Genomic DNA, 26,788 nt, shown 5'->3' on the forward strand with positions numbered 1-26,788 from the left:
TAGCTTCGTGTAGGCTTGTTAAGATACTTTTATAAAAAACAAAAACAAAAAACAACACCCAAAAAGAGGAGAAATAAGGCCATTCCAGAGGTGTGGTAGGAGGATAGAGGTACCTCTCTGCTTGTGAGGCAGTAGTTACCAGAGTTTGGAAATTTTCCCAGGGAATAAAATGATCTTCCTTCAGACGTAAAGGAGGCTGATCCACCACACAGAGACCTTTTCAAAGCAGGTAGCTCTCAGCAGGAATGAGATGAATGGGAAGAGAATGTACCTAGCTCCAAAGAGTGGGAACTATCACTGCTTCTCCTGAAGTGCTGGAGAAACAGCACATTCATTGTGATCTTCTCTGACACAGCTGAGATCAGCTGTCAGAAATATGAGAATTAGTGGTGGTAGCTGGGGAATGCTACTTTGCCCAGAGTTTTCCATCTCTCTCTCTTTCCCAGCCATCCCTTGCAGACTTCCCTTTCTCCTACAATCCCTACAGACTGTCAGAGAGGAGCAATCTCAAGGCTGCTTCAGGAGGGAAGGAGAGCTGAGAATGATCAGAGCATAGGCAATGGCAATGCCCTCACTGTTGGGTGAGCAGAGCAACAGTTTTGAAGGCAACAGGTCTCATCAACAATCCAGCAAGCTGAAATGGGGCTCCTGAGCATGGGCAGAGGGTGTGGATTCATGAGGCTTCAGGGGAGGAGGCATGGAAAATGGGGTGAGTTTTCAGGGATCATGTCAGCCAGGAGCTGAGGGTGGACACAGACCAAGTGAGGCAGTCCCACAGCAGCCCAATGGGGTGGTGACAGCAATAGGTCCCACTGCCAGTCCAACCATCATCAGGCAGAGACAAGGTCCAAGGTCAACCCAGAAAATCTGAACAATAATTCAGGAACAGGCAGCTCAGAGCAGGCCTAATGACCCAAACCTGAGCTGAAATGATTGAGTTGATGACATGGGTGCAGTGAGGCTGACCAGGACAATTAGGGCCCCATCACAGCCCTGCCCAGTCACCAATCTGGATCATGGATTGAATGGAGCAGAACACTCTTTTTCTTAGAAAAAGCAGAGAGAGAGAGAGCAAGTAGTGGTTGTAGTGCTGCTCCCTCAGTGTTTAACATCTTATTTGTGCTCAGGAGTTCCTGAAATTAATACCTTGAAATCTGGTCTTTGTTAACTCCACCACCCATTGGACTACCAAAAGCCAGCACTTCCTAGCACCTTATGGTGAATGCTTTGCCCTCCCTTGTCATCACTGGATCCAAGGAGGAATATGAAACTGTGGGCATTGGGAAATTCATACCAGAGAAAAGCTGTAAAGACTTAGGGGGCTTAAATAGATTTCACAGGCAAAGTAAGAACCCACCAGGAGTATCCTCATGCTTGATATTAGGATTATCACCTGTGTGTCATATGTTGTGCTATATACAGAAGATACTACTCATTCTAAGGAAAATCCCACACAATAGAGACCTCTTTGTGTCAGAGAGCTGTGACTAAATGAATATGCTGTTTGACCTTGAGATTCAACCTTCTTGAACTCCTTTTTACAAGTTTGAAATTTCCAATGTGTCCCATCAGAAATTGGAGGAGATGGGTAATATTGCTGCCATAGCAAGACAAGTTGTAATGCACTGGAGATGGTTTCAATTGCCAGTTCTGGCTGCCACTATCAGGAACAGAGCTGAGCAAATACTTTCTCTCATGCCTGTTCCCCCTTCCTCCCTCGGTGTTTCATTTCCATCTCTGTAGTCAGGGGTATGGTTGCACTATGTGCCCAAGAAGAAAGCTTCTTTTCCTTTTGATCAAACCAACCTGCCTCTCTTGCTGCAAGCTTTCATGCCATGGCTGGAATCCAAATAAATGATGTAGCCCTGTTGAATTTATTGCCTCTTTTAAGGAATTCCATCATCTCCTTTAGCCTGTCTGTGCCCAGGAGTAGCAAATTCTAAAAGCAATCTTAAATTTAAATGTACCATTCTGTTTACTGAGCAGTGAACCTTCAGGCAATAAATGCTACAGGAGGAATTCACCAGGACTCTGTTAGGGCTTGACAGCCCCGACAGCCATTGCACAAATCTTTGTTAGTACTGACAACATGCAGGTTTTTTTCCAAGCAAATGAATTACAAATTTGTTTTTAATCTTTGGGGTTACTCCTAATGCCTTAGAAAGGATCCAAAGCTGTTTAAAACTGTATTCACATTACAAGCAGGCAGTAAATGTCAGACTACTAAGCAAGCCCATTGTCACTCACCATGAACAGAGAAGCACAGAGAACCACCGACAAGCAACTCAGCAAAACTTTTGTCCATGAACTAGAGTTCTTTAATGCATTTCACACACAACAAGTGCTCTGGACCTCTCTGGTTTTAAAAGTCACTTCCCTGGTTCCCAGAAAGATGACCCGCCCGTCATGCAGAACCTCTGGAGGCATCATGCAGGTGCTAAACAGCAATCCCAACAATGATATGATTGTGTTAACTTTTCCTTGGTCCTACAAGTGTGACAGCCCCAGCAGTTGCTCAGCAAGGTTCCAAGCAAAAGATAATTTCTATACAATGGGGTGAATAACTCTGAGCTCATATTTGCTCAGACTTGTAGAGCCATCATGGTTATCCTGGTTCTGTAACACCCTTGTGCCAAGGCTCCTGAGGAGGAAATAAAACCTTTACATTGGCACAGTCTGAGCTCTCCCCAGACTACGAGCCTCTTTCAGTATTTCATTAAGGTGGCATTTACTTCCAGGCTACACTGCAATACATTTTTTGGTTCTTTTTGCCTTCTCTCTGTGAATTTCTGATTTTCATCCTTTTCCTCCTTAAAGAACTCTCTGGGTCTCTGCTACTTTGATGCAGTCTCGCAGAGCCCTTCAGTCCCCTAAATCAAAGGAAAACCACAATTCCCACAGAGACATCACTTCTCTGTGTCAAAGCAGTTGAGATTCCTGTGCTAATCTCGTAAGAAATTTCATTAAGCAGTATCACTTCATCACATCTGAGTGCCAAGCCTTCCCAAAACGTGCCATTTAGGGCTGCACCTCAAGAGCTACTCGGAATTTTCTGATAGGTGCTCTGCTTCCCAGCATTTGCCTGCCCTCCCTGCTGCAGGCCCTGTGCAGACTCTAGCTAGGCCTGAAGCAGGCAGAGCTTAACTCCTGGTTTTTACATCATGCTTCTGTCAATGGGCTTCTAAAATCCTGAGGATGTGAGAAAGTTGAAAGTTGTGTTTGATCCAAATCATCAGAGTGGAGGAAGCCAGACATGGTCCCCAAGACAAAAGGACTCTCACTCTGCTAATGTGTGAGCTCCTTTCTGCATCTCTCCCAGCCAGCCCCGTGTTGCAGTGAGAAACTTTGGCACGGTCTTGGGGCACTGAATGTATCAACAACCTTTAATGTCCCTGACCAGCCTCACTTGGGACCCTCACCCACATCCTCAGCCCATATCCTGGGACATCCATTTCAGCTCAGGCCTGAGCCTTCAGCCTTGCTTCAAGCTCTGTTGTTGGAGGTGTATTTGTCTCCAGTTGTAGGGGGACACAATAAAAGAAAATAAAGGTAGTATAGTAAGTAATCTTACCCCCTAAAGAGTTGCAGCTGAGCCAATTACTAAGGATTAGGAGCAGGCCTGATGTTAACAGGCCACAGCTGTAGCCAATCAGTAGAATGTTATAAAAGAGGGGATTGGTTGACTGAGGGGGGCTGGAGTCAGTTGGCTGCTGCGAGGACAAGGAGGAGTCAGTGCCTGGAGGAGCTGCCTGTGAGAAACATCAAGGAGGTATGAAACTCTACCAATAAGTAACTTTTGCAGTACAGTGACAATAGAACTCTTGCACTATAATAACAACATCTAGTCTCTGTTCCTGCCTGACCTTTGCTCTACTGTTACTGCTTTGTGTTTAGCCCTGCCTCTTGCTGCTCCACCTGATAGGAGTGCCAGGATAGACCACCCAATTCATCTCTGTGCCTTCAGCAGTCTGGGACTGTTCATGGACCTTGATACCAGCTCCTGGGTCTGCCCACCCTGTTCAGACCCCACAGGACTGTGCCCTGTAGGTGAGGGCTCCCTGAGTCACCCCTGCCTGGGCTTTGAGGCTCCTCTGGGGTGCCTGGGGCCAGTTTATGCTGCCCCCAAAGAGGTGTGGGGACTGAATGGCTGGTGTGGGTGGAATGGGTGTGGGGGTGTGTGACTAGCAGCGGGAAACTGGCATGGTGAAGCAGTCAGTGGGGTTGAGCAAGTGTTGGACAATCCAAATTTCCCTGAACTCTCCTCTTAAATTATGTGGTTGCAGAGGGTAAGGTTGTCCCTGGCGGCCAAGGGGATCACAGAACAAGGCAATCTGGCTTGGGTTTTCACCATCCTCTACCTGGTTTGGGGAGGCCACTGTAGGGGGATAGGACATAAGTAAATAAAGGTAGTACAGAAAGTAATCTTACCTCCTAAAGGGTTGCAGCTGAGCCAATTACTAAGGATTAGGAGCAGGCCTGATGTTAACAGGCCACAGCTGTAGCCAATCAGTAGAGTGTTATAAGAGAGGGGATTGGTTCATTGAGGGGGGCTGGAGTCAGTTGGCTGCTGTGAGGACAAGGAGGAGTCAGTGCCTGGAGGAGCTGTCTATGAGAAACACCAAGCAGATATGAAGCTCTAGCAATATGGAGCCCTTGCAATGTAATGATAATAGAACTTTTGCAATATAATGACAACATGCCATCCCTGAAGCCAGGTAGAGGATGAGGCCAAGCCCCCCTAAGAATGAACTAGTGGTGCTTCAGTTGCTTCTGAGGCTGGGGAGGTTCAGGACTTTCCTGAGGAGACCTGAAGGCTGGGGAAGTTGAATGATGATGCCTAGGTGGTTCATGTTCCTGGAGAAAGAGACTACAGGTGTGCAAAGCTTCAAGCTACCCCTGAGGCCAGGAGGCTAATTTAAGGATCAAGTCAGCTCTGAAGCATGTGTTTATGTGGTAGGGTCAACCCTGAGGAGCCTTAGAGGGGGAAGGGTGTTTCTGCCACCTCCAAAGAGCCACACTGTACTCCAAAGCCTGAGAGCTGGGCGTGGGGTTGAAATTAGGGAGCTCTTAGCTCGCACCCTCTCCTCACCTCCCCTGTCTGTGGCTGGGATTTGGGGTTTCTCTGGGTTGCCTGAAAACCCCTCCAGCTCTTGACTCTCTCAGGTGAAGCTGGCATGAGGAATCTTTCCTCTCAGTCAAGGTTTTTCTGTAGGTACATAGCAGAGAGATGTACGGAGATATTGACTAGTCTGATTCTAAGGCTGAATTTCTGTCTCTTGCAGAGTGTTGAGCAGAATGCTGATAGAAGAAAAGGCTGTTTACAGAATATATAACAGATACTTCAAAGAGTTTTTCTAGCTTTGAGTTCTTCAGGCACAGGCTTTTGTGCATAAGGCATTTCATGTTCAGTAAACCTGATACAATATATTCCCTATTAGATGAAGGATTGCAATTGCTCCAGTTTTCTCCCTGGGTTGCAGCTTAAAATTTAGGTGATGATACAACAACTTATGATTTCTGTCTGAATTTGGGGTTATGTTAGAAGATGAAGGTAACTCTCTGCTCTAATGAAAGGATCAAAGAAATTCTCAGTACTCAAAGCTGCAGTTCTCTAGGACCCCCTCAAAATAATGAGAGAATAAATTGCACAGTGTTCTGGTGTCTTATAAACCTGCTTAACTTTCTGCATGTTAACAGCTTCACTGAGACAGGAGTTTATATTGAGTTATGACATTACAAATGTGCTTACAGGCATGCAGAGTTAAGGTCTTTGTGTTTATCCAAACTCATTTAATTATTCTAGATATTTTAGTTTCGCAATTTAATTTTTGAATATCTACTTTTTTTTTGGCAGTGATGCTGTGTAAGTTCTCTTTTTTTGTATGTTCAATAGTAATTGTGTATGATCTTGATCTATTACATATCTTCCTTTTCTTACAGAAGCAAAATCTTATATTTTGTGTGCGCTGCCCGCTACAGAAGGGAATAAGCAAAAAGACTGCTAGTAGAAACATGTCAGTCAGAATTAAATCATACTGAAAGCAGTAAACTTCATGTGCAGGGAGATTAGCATTTTTTTTTCTTTTTTGCCCCAGTCCCTTCGACTTGTGAGGAGCCTTAGCTTCACTTGGAAACAGGCTTGCATTAGGCCATTTCTCATCAAGTTCTTTATGCACCCAGCTGGCGGTGTCTGTGTGTAATCCCAGACAGTTTCCCTTTGCAGCTGTGGGGGGCCTCCTTTGATGCGCCTCTGTAGGTGGCTGCCAGCCCTCAGCCGGGCTGGCAAACAGAATCTCCTCTGCAGAGGGAAAGCAAACACGCCAGGGATGCCACGGGACTGTTTGCTTTATGAGGGCGGGAGGAACTGACGTCAGGTGCCTCGGGATATTGTTCTAGTGCAGGAACACCGTGTTGTGGTGTGTATCTCCCTGCATCTGATATACCTGAGGCAGTGCCTCTGGTGGATGTGGTCAGTCCACCTCCCTTCTGCTCTTGGTCTCTTCTGCTTTCAAAGCTTTCTGCATCTACTGAAAAAAAAAAAAATCTGCAGGGTCTGCTTGTGACTATCAACTGAAAATAAGGTGACCTGCTCTAGACATGTTCAGAAGAGTTTTACTGCATTGATCCCACCTGTGTGGCTGTTGTTAATGCAGCAGAGCAAATGTGTAAGTGTGCAACAGAGGGGAACCAATGCTGATTTCATTTTTGCTACTCGCTTGGGAGGAAAGGGAGAGAAGTCATTTCACAAATCTTTGGTATGCAGCAGAGTTCACAGAATGGTAAAGGTTAGAAGGGACCACTGGATGTCTTCTGGTCCAAACTCCTTGCTGAGGCAGGGACCCCTAACAGGGTGTTCCTCAGGATTGATTCCAGATGGCTTTTGAGCAATTCCTGGGAAGGAGACTCTGCAACCTCTCTGGGGATTCTCTTCCAAAGTTCAGTCACCATCACAGTAAATAAGACCTTCCTCATGTTCAGGTGGAACTTTCTGTGTTTCAGCTTCTCCTTTTGTTTCTCATCTTATTGACCAGCACCACTGAGTAGATCCTAGCTTCATCCTCCTGACAGTCTCCCTTCAGATACTAGTGTTCTCTTTTTTTTTTTTTTGTCACGGCTTTTATGTTGTGCCATTTGAATGTAAATACTGACATAAGAGGTTTAAAAGTAATGCCAAACAATAAAACTAGGCCAAAATTTTCAATATTATGCATAAATGCAAGTAGGGGCTTGTGCTTTGCTGAGGGAACTGTGCAGCTAGTATCCTATGAAAATATCTATGTTTGAGTGAACCCAGTTGCCTGGAGCTTCTGCCCTTCCTGGTGTCTCCCTGCAGTGTGGGAATGTGCAGAATGTGATTGTCCATATAATATATATATGAGAGAATTTACTGAGGGCTATAAAGTGTAAGGGTTGTTATGTAATGATGTGTGAATTGAGGGAGTGATGTAATCTGGTAAAACCCACATTTACACAATCATCTGGCTGTATACCAAGCACCTTCTTACTGCCCAAGGACCTAGACTGGTCTAAAGTCTGAGGGGATTATTCCTAACCTAAATGTGTGCATTGCTCATATACATTTTCCTTATGGATGTAAATTTGTTTTTTTGTGTCTTCCAACCCTATCAGGAGGTTGTTGTAAAGCATGTCTTGGGTGAACTGCAAACTATGACCCACTCTCTTTTCTTAACTAGGAATAATTATTTTTCAGCCTCAGGAAATGTAGTCTTGATCTGCTACTGTAGAAAAGATGAAGGCTCGGGTCTACCCTCATCTCTCAAATCACCACTGTAGGGAAAAATGGTAGAAATAATGCTATTTAAGGGAAAAACTCTTATTCCTATGCTTTGTGAACACTTGTTTGGACATCTTGGACTGTGTCTTTTGTATGTTTCAGTGCTGTGAGCAGTTTATTCCTCCGTTGCATTTTAACAGAGGTCTGAGACAGTAACAGTGACACTTGTTATGCACCCTCATCACGGTAAAACCTTTACAGCATTTCCTGGGATGACAGTTTACTTGGGGCTCGGCACTGCTCTGGCATGTCCATCAGCTGAGATCCAGCACACCCGCAGCAGAGAACCCAGACCCAGCAGCACAAGTCATTTCACAAGGAGCTGACTCAGAGTTTCTGGCGTGCTAGGAAGCCAAGCAGCAAGTACATCCTGCGGATGATGTGAAGCACAGGATGATCAGCATCTCTCTCATGCCGACTGACCGTGCTTGTGCTTCGTGGGGCAGGAGCTTGGATCAGGCACGCTGTCACAGCTGCGCTTTGCACCTTCTCCGCTTGGAAGCCCGGGGAGGGATGGATCCGCTCCCGGGGCTGCTGTGGCTCCTGGCCGGCGCACAGGAGCAGGCAGCCCCATGGGTTCAGGGTAAGGGCACAAGGCTGTGTCGGGGAGGTTTAGGTTGGATATGGGGGAAAGGTTCTTCCCCCAGAGGGTGGCTGGGCCCTGGAGCAGGCTCCCCGGGCAGGGGTCACAGCGCCAGGCGGGCAGAGCTCAATCACTGGACAATGCTCTCAGGCCCACGGAGCGCCTCGGGGGCTGCGCTGTGCAGGGCCGGCAGTCGGCCCGGGCTGGCCCTTGCGGGTCCCTTCCAGCCGGGGATGTCCTGCGGCTCCAAGCGCGCGCACGGGGCGCGCTCCCGCCGCGGTCGACCTCACGCGCCGGGCGCGCGCGCGCAGCCGCCGCAGCCGCGCCCGGAGCGGCACGCGCAAGCGCGACCCCGAGGGGCACGTGCGGCGCGCGGCGGGCCCCTCGCGCCCCTCCCCGCCCCCGGCGGGCGGGCGCGCGCCGGGATTGGCTGCGCGCGGCCCGGCCCCGGCGGCGCGGGTGAAAGGGCGGCCGGGCAGCGGCGGCCGCGGACATGGCGCTGGCTCCGCTCCTGCGCTGCGGCGGCCGGCGGGCGCGGCTGCCGGGGGTGAGCGGCGCCTTCGCGGCCGGCACGAGAGTGGCGGCGGCCTGGGGGCGCTGGGCTGCGGGTGGTGGAGGCTGCCCGTGGATGGGGTCGCCGGGCGGGGGCTGTTCTGTGTGCGGGAGGGCGGGGGATGTCTCCCCTGAGGAGTTTCCGCGTGTGACCGGCGGGGATCCCCGGCTGAGTGAGAGGCTTCGGGGAGCGCTGCGTGTGCTGGGCCGCGGCCCCGGGTGGGCCGGGGGCAGGCGGCTGCCGGGGGCTCTGGAGCCCGGCTCCTGTGCCTGCGGGCTCCCGGCACCCGAGAGGCCCTTCCGTGCTGTGTCCCGTCGGCGTGTTGCCAGGAGACCGTGATTTTTTTGTTTGTTTTGCTTTTTTTTTAAAGTTAATTTTCTGCTGGTGAGGCGTTATGTGATACTTTAGGATGGTGGAGCCGGCGTTCCCGGCGGTGTTCATGGAAAGACTGGACGTGTCACTCGGTGCCGTGGTCTGGGTGTCGTGATGGTGTTTGCCCATAGCTTTGGCTCGATGATCTCAGAGGTCTTTTTTGACCTGATTGATTCAATTCACAGATTGATTCTGTGATTTCAATTTCCTTCTGCCCTTTCCCTCTGTTAAACACAGGCTTATGAAAACTCTGGAGTGGAGGGTCGTTTTGTGCTATTTTTAGTTGTAAAATGTTAGCTGACAGAGAAAGGAGCTATCTTCCCCCCCCATTGCCCCCGCCTCCCCCTTTACCCCAGATACTTATGGTGCTTTCAGCTGTTACTTAAAGCTTTACTGTGGATTTTTTTCTTGCTTTTCATGCAATAAACTCGTTGCAGAACCATACCAATATTTTTGATGAAGACCTGAAATTATCTAGAAAACCTTATTCTGTAGCCTGTGGAGTAACTTCACTGAGGCACCTGCTGTGTTTTCACCTCTGTTACTTCTACAGATGGTATTAAGAGAAAGATACTGTTTTATATAAGAACAAACAGCATTTGCCCATTGTGTTGTGTAACAGTTGAATGACACTGCAGTTAGTTTCTTTGTGGAAAAAGTAGTGCAATGTACTTCTAATTGTTTGCTGTAGAAAGAATTTACAGTGTTTTTTTTTTTTTCCTGAAAAGGAAAATTTGTGTAGCGTTCCAGTGGAGAAGAGTGCAATGAATTACAGAAATTGTTTTGCTCAGTGCACCCCTGAGGCTTTGGGATGGGCCTCTCTCTAGACATATTGCCTCATAGCAATACTGTAAGGAACTCACCTAGGAGGAGTCATGCAAAAGAGGTGGTTTCTGGGGGCAGGGAATTTTGTAAAGGGATTAAAGAGGAAAAGGGCATGTATTTTGCCCAAGTATTTTTTCTTAGGAAATATCTCATAAACCTGTTTTCCTGTGAAGGTGTACCCAAGAGAAGCTCTTTGAAAACCAGAGTTGTGTAACTGGAGATGACTTCACTTTAACAGAGGGCTCATCCTGTTTGACATCTTTGTTTTTGGTACCATGAGGATGTGTATTGAGATGTGGAAGGCTTCTGCTCTTCCTACTAAGTAGTTCTAAGAGTGATGTCAGTCCTTTGGAGCCTGTAAAAGGCCTACTTTCCTTCTCTCTGGCATCTCAAGGGTCTTGTCTGACAGCACCAGTGCATGCAGTATTGAAAATGTTGCATTAGTGGCACCTCAGTAAAACAAAATGTTTTTATAGCTACTTAAAGCACTTGTGAATTATATCACTGAAGTGATTTATAGCCCTGAAGGTCGCCTATTGGGAAACCTCTAATAAAATGAATTTGCATGGAAATTGGATTCATACATTCTTTTATGTTTTGCTTACATAGACAAATAATAAATTGACGTCTTGAAACTTGACTGTGCTTGGAACTCCAACAATTTTGCAAGGGCTAGTAGCTACTGAGATGTCCTTAACTTCTTGTGCTGCTTTCATGTGGGAATTAATAAAGGACCTGAGAAAGGTGCAGAAACACTGAGTTGGGATTTGACTCTCCACTCTGTTTCTAATGTAGTGCCTGTCACCTCTGTTGAGGTTTTGTGCAGAATGGGTTCTGCTTAGAATATAACCAAAATTTCATTTTAAGTGCTTTGCACTTTTGGAGCTGTGAGAAAATCTGATGATGAAAGAAGGCTGTCATCAGAAAGTTCGGGTGGAATATGGCTTTGGATATTTCAGTCATGAAACTCTTTTGAGAGAGCTGCTGGACTGTTTAAAATAATGTAAAAGGAAGTGGTAAATACTATACATCAAATTTCAAAACTCAACTGCTGATATAGATTTTTATCAGTGTAGGTAAGTTTTCTAATAATTGAATTCAATGTATGGAAAGTTTCTCTGCCATCTGTGCACCCAACATTAAGTCATGGAAGTTATCTGTGTGGTGGGAGCCCCTTGCTCTCTCCTGTGGTGTTATTTTTAGCATGCTGTTATTCCAGGGAAATATTTTCACCCTTGTTCCTAAGTGCAGAAGTATCAGGCTGATGGGGTAGCAAGGTTGGATGTCATTTGCCGCTGGGGAAGGGAATTGAAATGATTGCCAATTTGTGGAGATGAATGTAGCCACTAACTTCTGGAGTTTAGTGATTGTTTCTAGTATGTAAACTACAGATTTTAGTACTGGCAAGCACTCTGAAAGTGTAATTCAGGTAGAGATTTCTGGTTCTGGGAGTAGCTTTTCGGAATTTGTAGGGAAGGCATGCTGTGCTATGTACTCTGGGCAAAATGTACAGCAAAAAGCTTTGAAAGGAAAAAAATTGAGAGTTCATTAAAGTCTATATTGAGTAAAAAATGTCACTCTTGTTCTGAAACACTTTGTGTTACAATTTATTTTGTCTGTCCCCAGCTTGCATAGATGGTTACAGTACTGTGATCTATTTCACAGGTGCCAGCCTTACTGTACATCTTAAGGCTGCTGCCATTAGAAACTGTTCCAACGTTCTGCAGCTGCTAGGTCTTGACCACAGGCTGCTCCTGCCTCCCTCCAACTTGTGCCAGCACTACTGCATGGATATCTTGGATAAGCTAGACTGAAATCTGGCTGAGAATATGTTTTTCCCACTCCCTGAGAGTAGTTTCTCAGCTGGTTGTATTCCCATGCCTGGCTCACTGTGCAAGCTTTAGGACTGGCACAGAGGAGGAGCTACCTGGATGTAGGAATGATCGAGCTTAAAAAAATAGCCTTAGGTGGATGAGTGATTCCTTGTTTGTAGTTTGCATGCTATGTTGGCAGATATGAAAGATTTCCTGTTCTTAGAATCGTGGGTGTTTGTCAGTCTGGTCAGAGAGAAGGACACTGAAGTGCAGTGTGCCTTACAGAGCCTTGTACCACAGCTGTGTTTGCAGATGGCTTCAGGAGAATCTGCTTATGGTTACAAGGGCTTGGCTGTTCAGCACTCTGGGCATACAAAGGAAGGGAAAGTGCTTCCTTAGAGAAAAGAAATACAGAAGTGTTATGTTTCCCTTTCTGTTTATGAGATTTGTACAGTATTCTATTACAAAGCTCTGTTTTCAGCCTTATAGATTAAAAGTCTTGCAGTCATGTGAGGGTGTCTGCTTCCTATGTGCTTTATACCTACCCCGTCAGTAGAGTTCCACACACAGGAAATTGTTGTCAAATGAGTTGAAATAAAGATTTGGGAACAGTAGTTGTGTAATCAAAACATGCAAAAAGAAATAATAATTTTAGTTAGTTTTATAACTACTCAGGAATACTGATGGCTAATACTAGATACACTAGAAAGAAAGGGGTTATTCTTATGGTATCTTACATCCAAGTCTCTGAAAGTGTTAGGGCAAAAATCTCAGGAGAGGTAGAACTTGTATAGTGAAAAGTAATGTGCTAGTCTGGCTGTTACTGTTGGGTATTGCTTACTGTATTTTCTAGTAATGCTAAAATATACATTCCTTCTCATACTAGACTTCTTACAGCAAATATTGATATATCATGCTTTTCCTGCCTGAAATCTGGAGCTCTGTGTCTCCATTTAACACTGAGACCTTTTTCTGCCTGTAAAGCTCAGTATCAATGAGTTATTTACAAGCTGACCAGCATGGTAGGGAGATTTCCTTCCTCCATGAGGGCATGTAAGCCTTTAAAAATGCACATATAAGCCATATCTAAATAATAAGTACATTTTCTGTTTTGCTGTTGTATGCTGTGTCCTTAAGCCACCTCAGGAGGTTTCCTAGGGTTGGGTGCCCAGGGGGAGGCAGTTTGTCTGTGGCGTCTCAAAGTGACCGTGTGCAGTGGGCATACTATTCTACAAGGTGTAGTTTGATTTATTTTTTTTAATATGAAGTTATAAAATAACTGTTGCAGCTGTTGTAGGTTAGTTTGGCTATTTTGCAATTAATAATAGACAAAGCAGGATGCTTTTCCAAAATACTACTGACACTGTCTGTTTTCCAAAAATTTGCTAGACATGGGAAACTCTAAGCCAAACACAGAAGTCCAGAACTGAGTTCTCATAAATGAATAGCCTGCATTCTTGGGCTTTCAAGAGTCAAAAACTTTATCAAGTGGAAGTAACAAATCATGACAAAAATAGGTTATACCAGATGACTCTACTGCCCTCTCCCAGTTTTACAAGATAGAAGGAAGTGTTTAGGTCAAGCTGAGCTCTCTGGGCTGTGTTCTGAGGAAATGTCTGTGTAAGGTATAATAGCTGGGGCATGTGTGCTTTGGGGGAGGCAGCCAATTAAGGATGTAGCTTGAGTGTTAGATTGGCTTTGCTGGCTTGTTGGTTTGAGAGGTCTTTGGGGGTTTGACGTAGCTCTTAAAAAACCTACCTATGGCAGGAGCTTGGGAGCCTAGGGGTTGGTGATGATACCTGCATAGCTCTAGGGTTGGAGATGGCAATTTAGTAACATTCCTTTGTGGCCTTACATATGCGTTATTTTCAAAATGCTTGTTTATTTTTAAGTAATTATTCAATTGCTCTTAGTGGCTAGGAGCAGGCCTCTAAAGACATATTTCTTTAAGTGGATGCAAGCTCTTAGTATATATAGAAACCCTTCTTTTAAAAGCTGTGAACTAAAGTTGAGACTTTAAATTTGAGTTGAGCAGTATGCTTGATTTGTTTTAGGAAATTACCCCACAAGTACTTGATTCAGGACTGAACTTGACTTTCTCAGTGCTTTGCTTGTGTATGTGAGAGGAGGCATTTAAATTTTTAAACATAGGTACATAGGTTAGGCTGTTACAAGATTTTTATATGGAATCTGTCCAGTTCTGTAGTGTAAAACTAGAGTTGAGTGTGCTTTAAAGTTTTTCCAAGTTTTTTTAATTGCTTGGTAATTTTATTCTTTCTGCATAAAGTTTTAACAGGGCTTTTTTTTTTCCTCCCAAGATGGCTAAGATTCTACAGTTTAATGCTAACTAATTTCTCCCATCATAGCTTTTCCTTCCAGTCTCCTGTGCATAGCTCTTCTAGCTTCTCACAGGCATCCAAAACTAGTTTTGTTTGAAAAGTATTTACAAGAAAGTTCAGAAGCTTTTCCTTCCTTGCTTAGTTGTTGCCTTTTCCCTGCTAACTGCAAGTATTTAGATTAGCCCCACTGACCCTTAACAAGCACTTTCTCCAATGAATAATATTAACTCGTGGAGAGTTTTTGTGTGTGTCCTGTATGACCTTTACACTATTTGTGGTCTCTCGAGCACTTCTGTTAATAGTGTTTCCAAGGAGGGGGACTCAGTCTGCTTAACCATGTGTGTTCTGGAGCAGGAGAGTGTACTCTGCTGCTTCTCTAGGAATCCTTCCTCTGCTCTCTGACTATATCTAGATCACAGTACAGTCACTGAAGGTGTAACAATTGTGCTGTAAACTTGGGATAATGACCAGCTGGCAGGTGGGATTGCAGCTTGCAGAATTCTGTCCTTTAGTCCATGTCTTTAATGCCTGAAACAGATTGTACTGTCACACCCTCAGATGAAGAATAATATACTCCTGCAAAAAAAAACCCCAAAACCCAAAGAAACCTCTAGTGGATTTGATTCTAGCATATCAGATGATTTGTGTTTCAGGTTGGTTTGGATTTTATCTTTGAGGAATGAAGTGAAAGAAATAAAAGAAGCAAAAAGCCCCACCAAAACAAACAAAACTGAATGGAAAGCAACTCAGTGAACAAGGTGGAATGGTTGCTTTCCACTAACCTTTTTTAGTTTCAGGAAAAATTAAACACTCGTGAATTGTTTGGAAGAATTAAGCATAGGTGGGTTATCTGGGAACAGTGTATGCTATGGCTGCCATTAGTAACCTGTGTAACTATAGTAGCTTTCTGCTCACAAAGTGTGGTTGGACCTGGCAAGAGGTGGTATAGCTCCAAGGCTTCCTTTACTTGTGTTGGAATATATTGTTTTTCCTTTATGACATTGAAAGATCAGCTGTCTTACAAATGTGATGGCCTTCTCAGCCCTTGGCTGGTTTCTGCTTTCTGTGATGTAACGTGAGAAGTATTTTCAAGCTTAATCATGCTAAAGGGCTGTATAGGGAGTGCTCACATTCCAGTTACTGACAGCCACTGTTACTTCCAAATCAATATGAGCTTACAGTAAACTTTAAATTTGATCAATTTTTGAACTGTCCTAAGTTCACTACCCTTGTGGAAGATGCAACTGAATTCTCCAATTAAGCCATTTATGTGAACATATGCTTCCTTATTTTATCGTTTTTCTAATGTAGTCCATATTTGTATCTTTTTTCCTCAGTCTTTTCACGGGACACCCTGTAGTTTCTACTACTTCAAAAGTTGCAGAAATCAAAAGATTTCTGCAGCTTTTGAAAACAGTTCTTTAAGACAGAATTGACAGATTAAGTTCTGGCAGTTCCTGTCACTGCTGTTTTGTGTTTCCTACTAGACGATATCTGTTAAGGCTTTTTATACTATTTTTGTTTCCACGTGGGTGATTAAGTGTGACTTTGCCAGAGCTGTCTGTATTGATGCATCTTTGGTGTGGTATCATTTTGTCTGTATGATTATTTTTGTTTATGGCTAACTGCCATTACGTTGTAAAATGACTTGCTTAAGTAATATCCATCTGAATCTCCTTTTTGATTCACTTACAAATCTGTGATATAATCTATTGTGTTTTCTCTGAAATAGCGTGTGTATACTGCTTTTTCCTGTGATGTGCAATAATGGCAAGCTATAGGAACTGTCTGTGTAGAAGTTGGTTGAGAGCAGAAGTCTAGGAGACCTCTTTTTCCTCAGATTGCTGTCAGGAGCCTGGGATAGGGAAGACTGAGAGCTTAGCTAGCATCTAAAGTCTGCTCCTTCTCCCCTCTGTAAGGGCCAGCCTGCTGTATGCCCAGCAGTGAAGGCCTCTCCCCATCACCACTGTGTACAGGCATATGCATGCATGCTCTTTTGAGAATTTCTTTAGGTAGTTCTTGGAACAAGAGGGAAAGAAGATGGTATAGGAGAGTGTATATTATATAAAAATTTTTGCTTAACCTAATGACCTCCTATGTAGAGCTTCTGAATTTTTTCTGGTTACTGTTTGTGGGTGTTTGCATGGAGAAGGGCAGTTCTCATGAGCTTTAATCCACTTGGTGAGGGAATGAAAGACTATGGACATTTCCTCAAGATGTCAGTGTATGAGATGTTTTTAATGTAAAGGCATACTGCAACAGGCCTAACTCCTTGTTTCTTCTATAGTGGGACACACTGTGTTCAAGATGGTGCCTTATAACTTCACATAAGCTCTATTCATCTGTGTATGATCCAAATGAAAAGGTAAGTAGTATGGTGCATGTTTTCTTTTTGACATCTTACTAGTACTAATATATGTATTATATTATGTATATAATATTATAATATAATGTAATACTGACACTTGGTTTTTTAAGCTGCCCTCTTCTTTGTGCTTCTCCTAACAATGGTAGTTCTCTTGGTATAACCCATCACTGGTTTAATAGCATGTTTTTCTTTCTAAACCAAAAAAGAAGTTGCTTTTCCAGGATATATGTCAAGCAAGATTGGAATGCTACTTTGAGTGTATCCCAAAAGGCTTAAGTGATTGTGAGCTTGGGAAAGTCACATACTGGCCTGAACATGTTATAATTATGAAACAACTGTTAATGTTTTTTGTAGTGTGGGTGGTAATGGGCCTGTTAAAACATTCAGGAGCTAGACTAGCCAAAAGCTGTTTGTGGAAACAAAACTCTGTAGCAGTGGCAGCATGATTGGTAGATGACCTGGCATGGGGTGAGAACTTCAGACCTTGGAAAAAGATGGGCCTTTAAGGCCTGTGGAGAATAGCAAATCCTCATCTTGGGAGTTGTGCAGTAGTAATCTCAATTTACAGTTATGAGCCAAGAAGAACTTTCCTTGTGGAAGATTGTCTTGGCATGGCCTCTGAAGTAACACATTTGGAAAAATAATGTGATTGAAGGTACAGTAATATTCAATGGCAAGGATGCCAGCAATTCAGGACTGATAGGCTTGTCCTTACACACCAGTGTAGAAGCAATTAACTAGAATTGAAACAGTATTAGGAAATGGGGAAAACCAGCATGTACCTAGAACTGTAGCTTTACAGGTTTTTTTAGAAGCTTTCTTTTTCTTAAGGTTCTTGCGTAGTTAAGATCCCTTTGCTTTTCTAAATGCATAATTATGCTTAGGCCATATAGTTGGGTATTTGGCTTCTCTCAGTTAGGAGCTATGTAATGTCAACCAGTGACTACCACAGACAAAGGAAGGGGCAGTGAACAAAACAAACCTGAAAAGCACTTAAACTGTCTTTGCAATGACAAGACTTTCATGTGACACCTTTTCAGCCTAATTAGTGGAAATTATGTTAAAAATGTTACTCCAAAGCAGTATGTGATTTTAATTTTTTTTTATTGTGCTGAGCTGGAGTCTAATCTGTGTCTTTAGACAGACTAGAATTGAAAAATTAAAATGTTAAATATTCTTATCTTGATGTTGAAAGTCTTGTCTTGTACTGTGATCACAGATGATTAATAAAGCAGGATTTATGTACCAAGAACTAGGCTGGTGGTGAACTTGAATCATGACACTTTTCAGCACCAGGTATTTGGGAGTATTTTTTTAATTCCCCCTCAAGTCTATATGCCTGAAAATCTTTAGGTACCTAGAATGCTGAAATTTAGACTCAGGAACAGTTTGTGTATTATGATGTTGATAACCTTTTTAGACCAGATCACCAGTTAAGAACTCTTCAAAAAAGTTGCTAGCTCCTGTGGGGTTCTTAAAGTATTGGTACCTCTGATAATTGAGCTTGTTTAAGATCCATCTGAGTCAGGTATGCCTGTGCACTGGGCAGTGGTATTCAGCAAACCTGGCTGAATTTACTGTGTAAGCTTGCTGCAGCTCTCACCTGGAGGGGTTTCTTATCACTTTATTTCCATATGGTGTTATCACATGGTAGTATTTTTAAACTGGTCATGTGATGTCAGCTCAGCCCTGACTTTGAGAAAGTAAATTTGGTTAAGGGCACCTTGAGTTTCTCTGGAGTGTAGAGCAAATAATGTGTTCTAGTCTGTCAATAGCAGTTCCTGTTGGGGTTTGCAGTGTTCCTTCCTCTCCTCGGGCACCTATCTTCCTCTCTTTAAATTAGCTAACGCCTGTGAGGCTAGTAAACCCTTTAGTTGTTGTAGTGGCAATACCTCCTCTTCCCCTGGTCCTTCTGAAGGCAAGCTGTTTGGTGTAGTGGAGGAAGGATAGCTGTCAAATGTCTTTGGGTATCATTTGATAAACTTGATGTGTATAACTGCAGACTGCCCCTAAAGGACAGTCCTGCTGGTTCCCTATTGTATGTTTTTCATTTGGAGCACGGGAGGCACAGTAGGACTGTTCACAAACTTGGGATGTGTCCTGGAGCTGCACCCCTGTGGTCTGGGGTGTGGAAAGCAGTGGGGTAAGTGTGTCACCCAGGACAGTCCCTTTCAGTGGCAGTCTGTATTTATAACTGAGCAGGTGCAGTTCCAAAGTGCCCCTGTGTTTAGTAGCAAGGCCCATGACAGCAATAACCCTCACTCCTAGCAATGAGATTTTCATGCTGAGCAACTGTGCTGCTCTGCCACTCTTTTCTTAATGGGAAAGGGTGTAAGGCTTGTTGACTTCCAGCAGCTTGGTATCCCCTCTTACAGGCATGATCTAGAAGTGTTGAAGGTGCATTTGCAGCATTAGTGCATTCCAATGTGAAAGGTGACAGTGAATTTCAGGCGAGTAGTTAGCTTGATTTGCTATTCTGTTGCATTGCAGATGCTAGTTAGTATTTAGTGTGTAACAATGTCCTGATGGCCATGCAGGATTTTGCTGACTTCCTCAGATTGGAGAAGGGGTAAGGCTGGTACAACTCAGCAGGGTATGCCTGTTCAGGGTCAAACTGTCAGTCTTTTATCCTCCACAACCTAGGCATTGTGGAGCCTCTCTTCCTTATGATTGGAGTGCCTTTTAAAGGGCTCCCATAATTGATGAGTGTTGTGTTCCAGGTCATCTACACTGGTTATGGGCAGTGACCACTGTACCTGCTAGCATTGTACCTGCAGCATGTGTCTGTGCTGCTTCCAGGCAACATAAAACTGCCCCTCTTCCCTGGGCTTGGCTGACTTCTAGAGCTGCTGTAGGGTTCTAGTTGGCAAGGAGATCCAAGGGAGGTTGGTGTGAATAGTCAAAGCCTTTTTCTTCTAGGTGTGTGCTAGGTAGATCTAGTATAGCATGCTGTTTGTTATATCATCATTTAAATCAGAAGAGCTCTTTTAAAAAGTAGGTGATCTCAGAATTATAAGCTCATGGATAAACCATGGTTTTAGTGGAAGTGAAGGAAAAAAATACATGTTTCTGAAGGGAGAAAAACTTGTGTTCTTTTTGTTTCTCAAGACTTATTGTTCTTTTCCCTTCAGACTTTTGAAAAACTGCTAATTGCCAACAGAGGAGAGATTGCATGCCGAGTAAGTATGTAACATTTTTGTCTTTTTATATGTAATTATGAAAGTATCAGTGTTTAAATATTGGTAATTGTCACTTCTTATGTGGTAGGTCATCAAAACGTGTAAGAAGATGGGGATCAAAACAGTTGCCATACACAGTGATGTCGATGCCAATGCTGTGAGTACTACTTAATTCAAGTGGTAGATGAGGTTTTAGTAATTCAGCAAAACTGCAGCTGTTATGTAGTCTTACTGATTATTGTTGTAGGCATGTTGGCAATTCTGAAGTATCTTTGGATATGCCCTTTTTCTCTATGTGCTTGAAGTGAGGGGACATAGCAAGGTGGAGGAAGGACTGGATAAGTATTTAGCATGTTTTGTCTATGAACTCTTCTGTGTTTGTGTAAATGCTTTCTCTTTGTGTGGATTAAGCTAGATATATGTGCACCTATGTAGATGTGGGCAACAAGTGTAAGAGTAGCAGTAAAACCTAAATTTTGTTTTGCTAATATGCACAAAAAAGCAATGAAGAGTGGATCCTAGAAGAAGGTATAAAGCTTAGTATAAATTTTTCCTGTGTCTGGTAAATCTTTTTCATTACTTTCCAGAGAAATGTCCCCTTCTACCAGGTATCCTAAACAGGCTTAATGGAGCTGTTCCCTTCGATGAGGCTATTGATGTGCCTTCAATATTCAGCAGCATACCAGAAAGGGGGTAAAATGGCTTTTTAGACAAGCAAGGTACATGTATTGCCCATTTTCAGGTTTTGTAGTCTCTTCATTATCATTCATGGCAACAGTAACAGGATAATTTCTTGTATGGTATAACAGCAAGTGTAGTCATACTTGCATATTCCTGTTGACTAGAAACAACACAGTATTCCTTGCCTGCAAGAACTGCTACAGGAGAAATGACCAGGTGTACCCCCATGTTCCAGGAAAGTTTGTTGAAATCTGGAAGGTAGTTAAACCCCTGTATTATGATTTAATAAGTCACTCAGACAAGCTAACAGAAAAGTGCGTTTTGTGTAGGACAGGACTTCTGAATATAGGTGGTGAGTTACTCAACATTGGAAAAACAGACATGGTTCATGAAATCTGAAAGTAGTTAGAGCTTAGGTGTTTTCAGAGTTAAATGAAAGGTGGGAGCTGTTGGGAGTTTTGGACTTTGACATAGCTTTTGTCTGAGTCCCTTTGTGGTCCTATTACTACATGACCAGCTCAGCTTGTATGAATAGGCTGTAGATTGAGCAAGGGACTGAAATGGGACTTTCTGAAATGCTCTACTGATGGATTTTTATGGCATGTATTTCTTTCTTTGAGGTGAATGGAAAGTACTCTTGGTCTGGGTTTCAACTGGTAGCTATAACTGGTAATGTGATAGCTTGTGGGTGCTCAATGGGCTGTGAAATGAATTCTTAATGGGTGGATGTCAGACATCATGATAAATTCTAATTCTTTTGGAAGCCAAGGGTTATGTGAATATGAATACAAACTACTCTGTATTATCTGTGATTCCTCTAGTAAAACTGAAGCATGCTGATGGGTACTTGAATTCCATCTCATGTATATAGTATCTGCTGTAAAGATAAATGGATTCACTGTTTAGCAGCACTGCATAGCCTTTTCACTGGCATGAATTCATCCTGGAAATAGACTTAAAAAGCTGTTTAAAAAAGATCCACATGTTCTTTCACCAGTCCATAACAGAGTTGAGAAAATGAATTGGTCTTCTCTCTAGTGTGTCTGTTGATTGTGTGGATTCTGCTATGAACTGGAAACTGTGACAAGATCTGAAAGCAGTAAGTAAAAACCAAGATTGAAGAACATAATAAGAGAGTAAGAATGGCATGAAAAAGTACAACTCATGACCTTAGGGGGAAGGGTGTACAAATAGTGCATTACAAAAAGGTAATTGAAAATATGTCTATGCTGCTTTGAGCTACAGTGCTGTATTAGCTTTAAAATACAAATAGGGTCTTTAATTTGTAATAGTTCCCAAGAGAAAGAAAATCCAAGGTGGTATCTCAGAAATGCATTAATATACTCATGGTAGTTCATCAAGATAACATTAAGTGTGTTAGAGGGGATGCTGCCATTTTGAGTTTATGGACAAGAGATGAGGCTCTAACAAATGCTGTAAGGGTGATGCAGTGTCTGCTTAGCTCTCTGGAGCCTTACCTAAAGACTTGCCAAACTTATCTGTATGAGGTTAAGCATTAGCTGTGTGCATTGAAGAGGCTCCAGGTATTTAAAGGAAAATGAGAGGAAGGCTACTAGGAAAACTATTCTAAGTACTTAAGCTAGTGGTATGAAATCTAAGCTAGCTTTTTGGGTTTAATTATACATGTTGTTTGTCTACCATAGATCCTTCAGTCACTGCCCTGTGTGCTTGCACTGGGAAAGAGTTTACTTAAAGTTGTCTGTTTTAATGACTTGGGTACTTCTAGTTTTTCATGATGGGAATAACCTGGCCCATTGCAGTGATGTGATTGCCATTTTGGATGACCTTGATAGATGAGTCCACAGGCCAAATTCTTTTACTCTGTTACTTACAGTAAAGTCACCAACAATAGTTGTCCATAATTCTGTCCAATGTTTCACCAACAGCATCCTTCTTGGTTGTACCAGTCATAGCAAAATGTCCAATGTTTTGAAGTCATGCTCAGGAGCTGATGCAACCTGCCAAAGGAATCTCTGTCCTCACGGAGCTAGGAAAAATGTGTTTGCTTAGTGATGGGATGCTGCAAGAGAGTTGTTAGTATTCTCTTGATTTTGTGCAGACAGGATATCTCACTCCTTCATGACTTGTATTGCAAAAGTAATGAGTATGATAGGCAGCTACCCTGATGATGACGGTCACTGAACCAAAGACAGAAATAGCTGTAAAGATGTGCTGTTGAACTGGGTGCCCATCCCAACAGTTTGTCTTTACTGAAAATAGTGGGACTGGGTTTTTAGTAACCAAAGTAGGTAGGGATATCTTAAAAATAAATTTTTATTAACATGTTTAGAAGTAGCACTAGCTACAGTAGGTAAATTTTATGCTTAGAACTTGGAGTAACTTTGAGATGTAGTTAGAGCCCCTTATTACATTACTTGTCATCTGTATAGGTACTCACTGAGAAGGAGGTAGCCTGATACTCTTAATATGAATCAATTGTAACCAATATAACTGTAAAAGGAGGGCAGTCCAGTTGGTTTGTTACTGACTCTGGTTTTGTCGTACTGTTTGAAAACACAACTGAAATTGAACAGAAGCAAAGTTGTTCAGCATGCTCACTAAGTATTTAAGGTGAGAAAGAAAACAGGTATCACAGGGTATTTAGCAATTCAGGCTTTTCAGTTATAGCTTCTAGTTTATTCCTTATTTAGTGATATGCATTCAATGATTCAAGCAGTCATTTTCACTAATGTTTGTACAGGAATTGTATACACAATCTTAAAATAATGCTGTTAGAATAAAAGTACTACAAGACTTGTGAGTTATCTTAACCTAGAGCTCTAGTTTGATTTCTTTTGGTTGAATGCTTGACTTTTTAAAAATTTTCAGATTACTGAAATCCTTGTGGGATTTACAGTGCTGAATAGAGGTGATGCAAATAAACAAAGTGCATATAAGCTTTCCATAAAACAGCTTTTTCTTGTTTTTCACACTTAGTTTCTGTGGAGCACCATGGCAAATGTCTTGAGTATGCTGTTAGAGCAATATCAATCTGGACATATTTACCATTAATAGATAAAACTAGTAACTAGACTATAAGAGCATAAAGGAATTTTCATTTCAAGGAATTTAAACTTTGCTGTTATGAGGAGGAAGCAGCAGAGAGGATTGTTATAAACTGGGAATGTGGCAAAAATGGAACAACCTGCTGAGAACCAAATAAAGTTTACCTGAAGAGGGAGAATACAAAAAACAAAATATACTGCTTTGTGCTATTAATTTTAAAAATTACCAAAGATCTGAAAGATTTTTATAGGTGAATATTGTTATGGTGACAGGGAAGAGAATGTTAACAAAACTTAAAAGGAGATAGGTGACTTCAGAGTCTTTTGGATGCTCCTGTATTAATGCAAATTTATAGATAGCCGGAAATGGTATTAAATGGGATTGAATTGCATTTAGTTTTGTGGAGGTGAGAGGATGTGTGAACTGGTGGGAAAAACAGCCTGACAAAATGGCTGCTGAGACCCCCATAGAGCATTACAGTTGCTTATGTGGTACTGAATAAAATAGATCATAATGGATGCTTTCAGGCTCTTGAAAATAGTGGCTAATACTATTTGATTGCATCTGTTATTTTGGGGAAAGCTGAGAAAAAAAGTTGTATACTGTTCCAAATGCTAAGTTTTGTTGGTTTTTTTAACTTCAGTGTTCAGCTTTCAAAACACTGATTCTTTACACTTGAATAGGTAAAGTGGGGAAGGACCAGTAAAATTCAGATTTTTTTTTTTAATTAAAACATCTGGTGGAATTATTTTTGATATGAGAAAACAAGCAAAGAAGTTTCATCTGAACAAGAGTAATCATATGTACTTTTCCCCCTGAACTGATTGGAATAGAGGGTTAAGATGAAAGAACCTCCTCAACCATAAATGTAACACTGATGGTGCAAACATTGTCAAGGAAAGCTAGAGAACTATTGTAATGCCTAACATAATCAGCTAAAAGTATGATAAATGAAGAACAAGCTTTCACTAATTGGATCTGAACAAAAGAAGGTATAGCATAAAGCAGTGAATGAGATATAATTTTACTTGGCATTTTTTAACACAGCAGGGATTCTATAGCCATATGAAGCAATGAACTATAAATGACTGAAAAAATCCCATGGGAAAGTAATGTAAACTATTAAAACTTAACAGAGTAGTGAGCAGTGAGTTATTCTTCTTTCATATAAGGTTTTTCCTATCAGTCACTTAAGACTTCAGGTGTTGTATTAAACTGCCTGTTTTAAATCTTGTTCTGCCACATAATATAAAATGAAAAATAATGCAAATGCTTTTATTGATGTAATAGTAATTACACAGAATTGAGCTGTTCTCCAGAAAGTGTAGTCTTTTGAGAGACAGAAAATGGAAAAAATAAGTTAACTAGCAATGGAAGATCTATATTCCTTTCCTAACTTTTTTTTTAAGCTGGGAGTCTGAGACAGAAGGAGGCTGGGGAAAAATCTGGTTTAGGGAAACTGCAAAGTTGATAAGGGTTATAAATTTCTAGACCATGTCTTTATTGAGCTGAATGAATTTGAATAAGATGAGATTATTTTCTGCAACAATGTAAACTGAGAATTTTGCTGTAGACTTCTCTATAGCTTAATGGGATGCTGTCAGTTTTTGTTCTTAAGAAATCCAGCTGGCAAAAATAGAGTATTTGAGGGCAATTTGGCATTTAAGTTTTAATGTAAAAAGTTCGTTAGTTTGAAAAGTGAAATTTTATCTAAAACTGAGGAGTTTTATTTACTTGTAGCTAACTTAGAAATTTTAACATTTGTCCAAACTCTCATTTACGTTTTTTTTTTCTTTTAAAATGTGCAAAGCTTTCTTCCATCATCTGCTACAAAACTAGAAATTCAGTCATTTTGACAGCTCATTGTCTCCCAATGGCATTTCAGGGTTTTATACTCAGAAAACTTGGAGAGATCTGTTTTGATTACCTATATGAAAATGAAACTAGTATTTTAATGCCATTTTGAAGTACATGATTCTTGGGCTCTTGTCCAGAGTGTATAGAGTGGACTTTGCCTCCCTGTACTGTCTGGAGAAATTCACTCCTCCTAAGTGGTAGTATTTGCAAGGTGTGCAAAACAGTTGCTGTTGTGCTCTTCCTTCAGTGTATTTGCCTTTTGTTTCAAAGACAGTGTGTTGTTCATTTCTTCACGAGCGGGGATGGAGATGATGTTACTGTCCTGTCTACATGCTTTGAGTGAGCTTCTGGACAGTTTTGTAAAGCATGAGAAATGCAGATGGTGATAATCCCGTGAAGGGAAATACCTCTGTGGAAGGAGTGTGCTTTTGGTCAGAATTGTAGCTTGCTTGCCAGTAATTTGCCTTTTTTAAAAAAAGTTTATCATTGCTTTGAAACTGAGTGGGTTGCTGGAGGAAGTAATTAATTTTTCATTGGCTATAGTGAAAAGTGCAAGCTTGAGCTGCTCTAGAATCCTAAAGTTTCAGCCTTTTAGTGTGCTTTAATCAGTGATGGGATGATGTGAAATGCATGTATGACCTCTGAAATGAGTCAGACTCCTGTTGCATTGTTTGATGGTCAAGCTGAATGTCGATTTTGTTGGCTTCTTGTTGGAACTCTACCACTAAGAAGCAGAGGGAGGATGTAGAATAGGATGCTTTAAGCATCACACTGCAGCCCAATTGAGGACACTGCCTTGCAGGTGGAAAGTGTATGTTGTAAAGAAGGAATTGATACCAGATCTTTTGACTTTCGTGGGGATGGTTATTTGGGGATGGTTATTTAATTACCAAGCTGATTTATTTGAAGGATCAATGCATGGATTAAAAATAATCTGTCACAAAGCTCATTTAGGGAAAGTGGCTGTTGTTGGAAGTACTGAACTATCCTTGGGAGAGGAAAATGTGGGAGCCCAGTGAGCAAAGTTAATTGCAGCTTAAAGGTGCAGGTCCTCAGTGCTGTGGAGAGTCAAGTGGTGCTTCTGTGGTTCTGTGACTGTCTACATCAGTGTAGTGGGGAGTAGCAGGAGTGTCTCTGTGGAGTGAATTGGTTCATGCTGAAGACATGGTGTTCTTCCTTTCTGCCTTTCAGTATCTCTCTGTGCTTGGTTCTAGTCTGGTGCTGAGGGTTTGGTGTCTGCTTGTGGTGGTTTGCTGTGCCTAGCAGGTATCTGGTTCATGTGCTTTGAGACAGCTGAGTGTTAGAGACAAATGTGTTTTAAGTGGGGGTGACTGAGAGATTTACTTTAAAAAACCCAGTTCTGATTTGAACTTAAATACTGATGTGTACTGATGT

General features: G+C 42.3%; 1 protein-coding gene across 1 annotated transcript in view; it reads left to right on the plus strand.

The window, feature by feature from the left end:
- The first annotated feature begins 8,856 nt into the window (after positions 1–8,856).
- Positions 8,857–26,788, plus strand: part of PCCA (propionyl-CoA carboxylase subunit alpha) — a 269,969-nt gene continuing 252,037 nt past the window's right edge. Inside the window, exons 1-4 of the mRNA XM_063149605.1 lie at positions 8,857–8,925; positions 16,569–16,646; positions 19,781–19,828; positions 19,917–19,985. Coding sequence (XP_063005675.1) covers positions 8,872–8,925; positions 16,569–16,646; positions 19,781–19,828; positions 19,917–19,985 — 249 coding nt within the window. The 5' untranslated portion in view covers positions 8,857–8,871. The remainder of the gene's footprint in view (positions 8,926–16,568; positions 16,647–19,780; positions 19,829–19,916; positions 19,986–26,788) is intronic.

The sequence above is a fragment of the Melospiza melodia genome, chromosome 2 (assembly GCF_035770615.1).
Source record: "Melospiza melodia melodia isolate bMelMel2 chromosome 2, bMelMel2.pri, whole genome shotgun sequence".
Taxonomy (NCBI): domain Eukaryota; kingdom Metazoa; phylum Chordata; class Aves; order Passeriformes; family Passerellidae; genus Melospiza; species Melospiza melodia.